This window comes from Quercus suber, unplaced genomic scaffold (assembly GCF_002906115.3).
Source record: "Quercus suber isolate HL8 unplaced genomic scaffold, Cork oak 2.0 scaffold_754, whole genome shotgun sequence".
In the NCBI taxonomy this organism is placed as follows: domain Eukaryota; kingdom Viridiplantae; phylum Streptophyta; class Magnoliopsida; order Fagales; family Fagaceae; genus Quercus; species Quercus suber.
Window position 1 is genome coordinate 1 of NW_027070190.1, and position 4,046 is coordinate 4,046.

Sequence of the window (4,046 nt, forward strand, 5' to 3'; positions counted from 1 at the left end):
AGATAGAGTAGGGATTTCAAGAGATGTCAAAGCACAAATGGCACTAGGAAAACTCGAGAGGTACTTGCAATCTTTAAGATTCAATATGGTTCAGGCCAGCTAGATGTATGATTGATGATGGTAGTTCTTTTATGGCAGTCCTGTCCAAATAAAGCTTTGACAAGTGTGTCATATTTCCTCAAATATCTGGAAGCGTCTTAGAGTCTTGAACAGCCTGATAGAATGAGAACTTCAAGGGATTCTAATTTGATCTCGTGTGGAAGGTTCTTAAGACTTTCACAATCTTTTAGATTTAATAAAGTAAGATTTTTGAGAGCTCCAACTGATGGATGAACATTATACAGTCTTGTACAACCTTGAAAAGTCGAACTCCTAAGATTTTGAAATCCACTGAAATCAGGAGTCTTGATTAGGTTTTGAGAGTAACTAAGGTCCATAACTCTTAGCAGGTTCAAATTCTGTGATAAGACAAGATATAAATACGAAAAATTAAAAATATAATAACTTAGTCTAATTTACAGTAATAATAATAATAATAATAATAATAAATCGCATTAGTAACAATCTTACATTAAATCCTTCTGGTAGTTGCTTAATCTGGCTATTAGGCATAGTAAGTTCAACAAAATTGTATGGTCGAAAACTCCTTGGCATGGATTTCAATGGATAATCATGCCATTCCATCATTCATAGTTGATTAGAAAGATGATTAAGGCCCAAAAACGGACTGCACTGCAGATCTTAATCAACTCTAGTCTTTCCGTCTTTGAGAAGGCATTGGCATTGAAGTCTTCTTTACATGGAGGGGAGTTTAGCATCATGCCTTTAACATATTCTGTTCCCTAGTTACCATCAAAAACAAAATTAGTGCAGGAAATTTGGAAAATTATAGAAATGTATACTTCCCTAAGCTTATGTGTATATATATTAATGCACTTACCGTATTATTCCTCAGTATAGAAAAGCTATCCTCATACTTCCACAACCTACTTCGTCTTCCAGGCTCATGTATTGCTTCATGACGAACCATTGCCCTACCCATTGCTTGTAGCAAATCATGCATCCATAATTTTCCTTGAAAAATAGTAATGAGAGAATTGTTCTGTAGAAATACAAGGTTTGCAAGATAACCAGGATCATTTAGAATATTTGCAACTTGATTTTTGTCCATTCCCTTGAAGAAAAATGCAATGTCCAAAAATAATTCTTTCACATTCTTGTCCAATTTTCTCTTATAAATAATTTCAAGTTTAGTCAAAATTTCTCCTTCAGAATTTTCCTCTAGTTCACCCAAGTAACTTTTCCATACATCTATTTCTTTGTTATGCAAGAAGGAACCAAAACATTCAAGATCTAAAGGAAGGCCTTGAGCATACTTCACAAAATCATTTGACAAATCCACAAAATCATTTTTAGGATGGGCTTGCTTAAAGGCTTTCCAACTAAAGAGCTCCAATGCTTTATAATTATCTAGTGGCTTTACCTCATATATATCATCCACTTCATGTGTTACCAACAACTGTTTGTCTTCACTTGTTATAATGATTCTACTCCCTTGAGCAAACCAATCATGGCTCCCCACAATTGCATCTAGTTGGCCTTTTTCAGACACATTATCAAGAGCAATGAGAACCTTTCTACCACAGAGCATTTTCCTTATAATCTGCTTTCCCCTATAAATACTTGTTATATTTAATTCTCTTTTGAAAATGTGCTTAAGAACTTCCTTTTGATAAGAAACTAGATTTCCAGTTTCTGTATCATGTTTAAACTAAATAAAGCTTTTGTCATCAAAATCTTGAGAAATTTTGCAATAAATAATTTCTGCCAAAGTTGTCTTTCCCATCCCACCAACCCCCCAAATCCCAATAAAGAGAACATCTTTCAACCTTTTATTTACTAAATCCATCATTTCCTTCACACTGGATTCCATTCCAACAAGATCTTTGGAAATATTTAGGAAGTTGTTTCCATCAACATATTCACCATTATTACTTATAAATTTAACAATTTCCTGGATAGCGTTTGATTCAGAACTGTAGAGAAGACCAAAAAAAAAAAAAAAAATCCTTAAAATGATGCTAGATTAATTACTGCAATTTTTACCATATAAATCTCATGCATCAACTTTTAAATGCAAAACTAGAAAATGTGTTTATTATTTTGTTGATGTAATACCAATCACATTAATTAAAATGTCAATTTATAGATTTTTTAGAATTAAAATTGAAAATAGTAGTTTTAGTATTTTCTATTCATTTATTATTATGTTATTAATGTAATACCAAGTATCAACACATTGATTGTTAGCTAAATTTATAAGGGTTCTTTTTTTTTTTTTTCTTTTTTTTTTCTTTTACATAAAATTGATAGCAGCCAAGGAAATCTCTAAGCTATAGTGTCTACAAGTCAGTCTCTCACCAAAGCATGTGAGCCTACAAGTCAGGGTTGGCTCTAAAGATGTGTATTATGAGAAGGTCCCAAAATTTGAGGAATGATAGCAGTTTATATATACAAACTAGAAAATATATATATAAACTTTAGTTTATATATATATATATATATATTGTGAAACAAATTATGGTCTTGATTGGGGAGGTGAAGGAAAGAGTACACACTATGTTACTTTCATAATATATGGTATCTAAACAAAATTTTACGATGTTAAAAATTTGAAAAAAATTAAATTAAATTAAGAATCCAACATATATGTTACTTTCTCACAGGTTAAAGAAAAATAAGATGTTACCTTTGGTTTAGATGCCATCCGGCTAAATTGCCCACTAGTCTCAAGGCTTCCCTCCACTTCTTTATCCTCTCATCATAGACACTGGTTCCATGAGCAATATCAATTGCAAATGGCCCAGTCTGTTTGCGTACATCAGAGGGATCTACATGGTAAAAGACCGGCAACACTGTTCGTCCCGTCTTATGTATGCATTCAACAATTTTGACAAGTTCATCCAAACACCACTTGGAACTAACATAATTTTCTGATAAAACAACTATTGCATACTGGGACTCTTTTATTGCCTTCGTGAGCTCTGAAGCAATGGTTTCTCCTCGTTGGAGATTTTCGTCGTCTCTAAATACAACAATGTGTGCCCGTACCAATGCCTCATATAAATGGTCTGTAAAGGCATAGCGGGTGTCTTCACCCCGAAAACTGATAAAAACATCGTATTGCTGTCTAGGTGTTGAATATGATGAAGAGGGTCTTTCAGAGCTAGTGGAAGCCATTGGAAACTTACTAACAAGCTTGTTTGTGGAAAAATCTTCAAAGAGAGTTTCAGAGAAAAGAAAATGGAAACCTGAAACCTGAATATTGAACTATCTGAGCTGTAAGAGTGCTTACTTTCTGTAAGTCAAATCATTAGAAACTCATCAGAAATTAAGTCATACCTAAGCATCTGTCCTAACCTATATTTTTTAATTTTTAATTTATCGTTGGAGAACAGCTTTGGGAGTTATGTTCCAAGCAGTTTCCTGGACATATTAATATTGCCTTTTTAGTATTTTTCTATTTGTTGGTAGGGAACAGTCGTGGAGGGGTGTAATCGGTGCGGTTCTGTCGGTTTGAACTGCAATTTTTCCACAGAACCGAAATATTTTCGGTTTTACCAAATTTGGCACCGACACCGAACCGTAGGGGAGGAACACCGACACCGAACTAGCTGGATTTCAATCGGTTAGGTTTGGCCGGCATTCGGTTGCTTCCAATTTCCTAGAAACCAAACCGATCAAAGAAAAAGAAAAAGCCTATTTCCCTTTGGTTTCCCACATTTTCTCAGCATCCAAACACCAAGCACCAAGCAAACAAAAAAAACAACTCAAAATCATGTATATATTCAGAGATCATACCAAAATAAGAAAATATATATATATTTCCCTTTGCCGCTAGGATACCAAGAACTTTCTTGGTATAATTTGTACAAATTAATATTTAATATATTTTAGTGGTTGGCTTGGCAAATACCGAAACCGAATCGAAATTTTGGCAACAATTTGATCGGTTTCAGCCTATTTTTTCGGTTTCTCAGTTTTTT

The 4,046-nt window shown here is 33.7% G+C and overlaps 1 protein-coding gene across 1 annotated transcript; it reads right to left on the bottom strand.

Annotated features, from left to right (window-relative positions):
- Positions 1-728: 728 nt before the first annotated feature.
- Positions 729-3,240, bottom strand: LOC112013987 (disease resistance protein RUN1-like; the record flags this gene model as incomplete). The annotated part of the gene is made up of 4 exons (XM_065766877.1): positions 2,750-3,240; positions 1,856-2,036; positions 941-1,771; positions 729-842 (listed from the first exon to the last, which is right to left on the bottom strand). Coding segments are annotated over exons 1-4 (1,617 nt in total), but the record flags the coding sequence as incomplete, so codon positions are not given.
- Between the last annotated feature and the right edge of the window lie 806 nt (positions 3,241-4,046).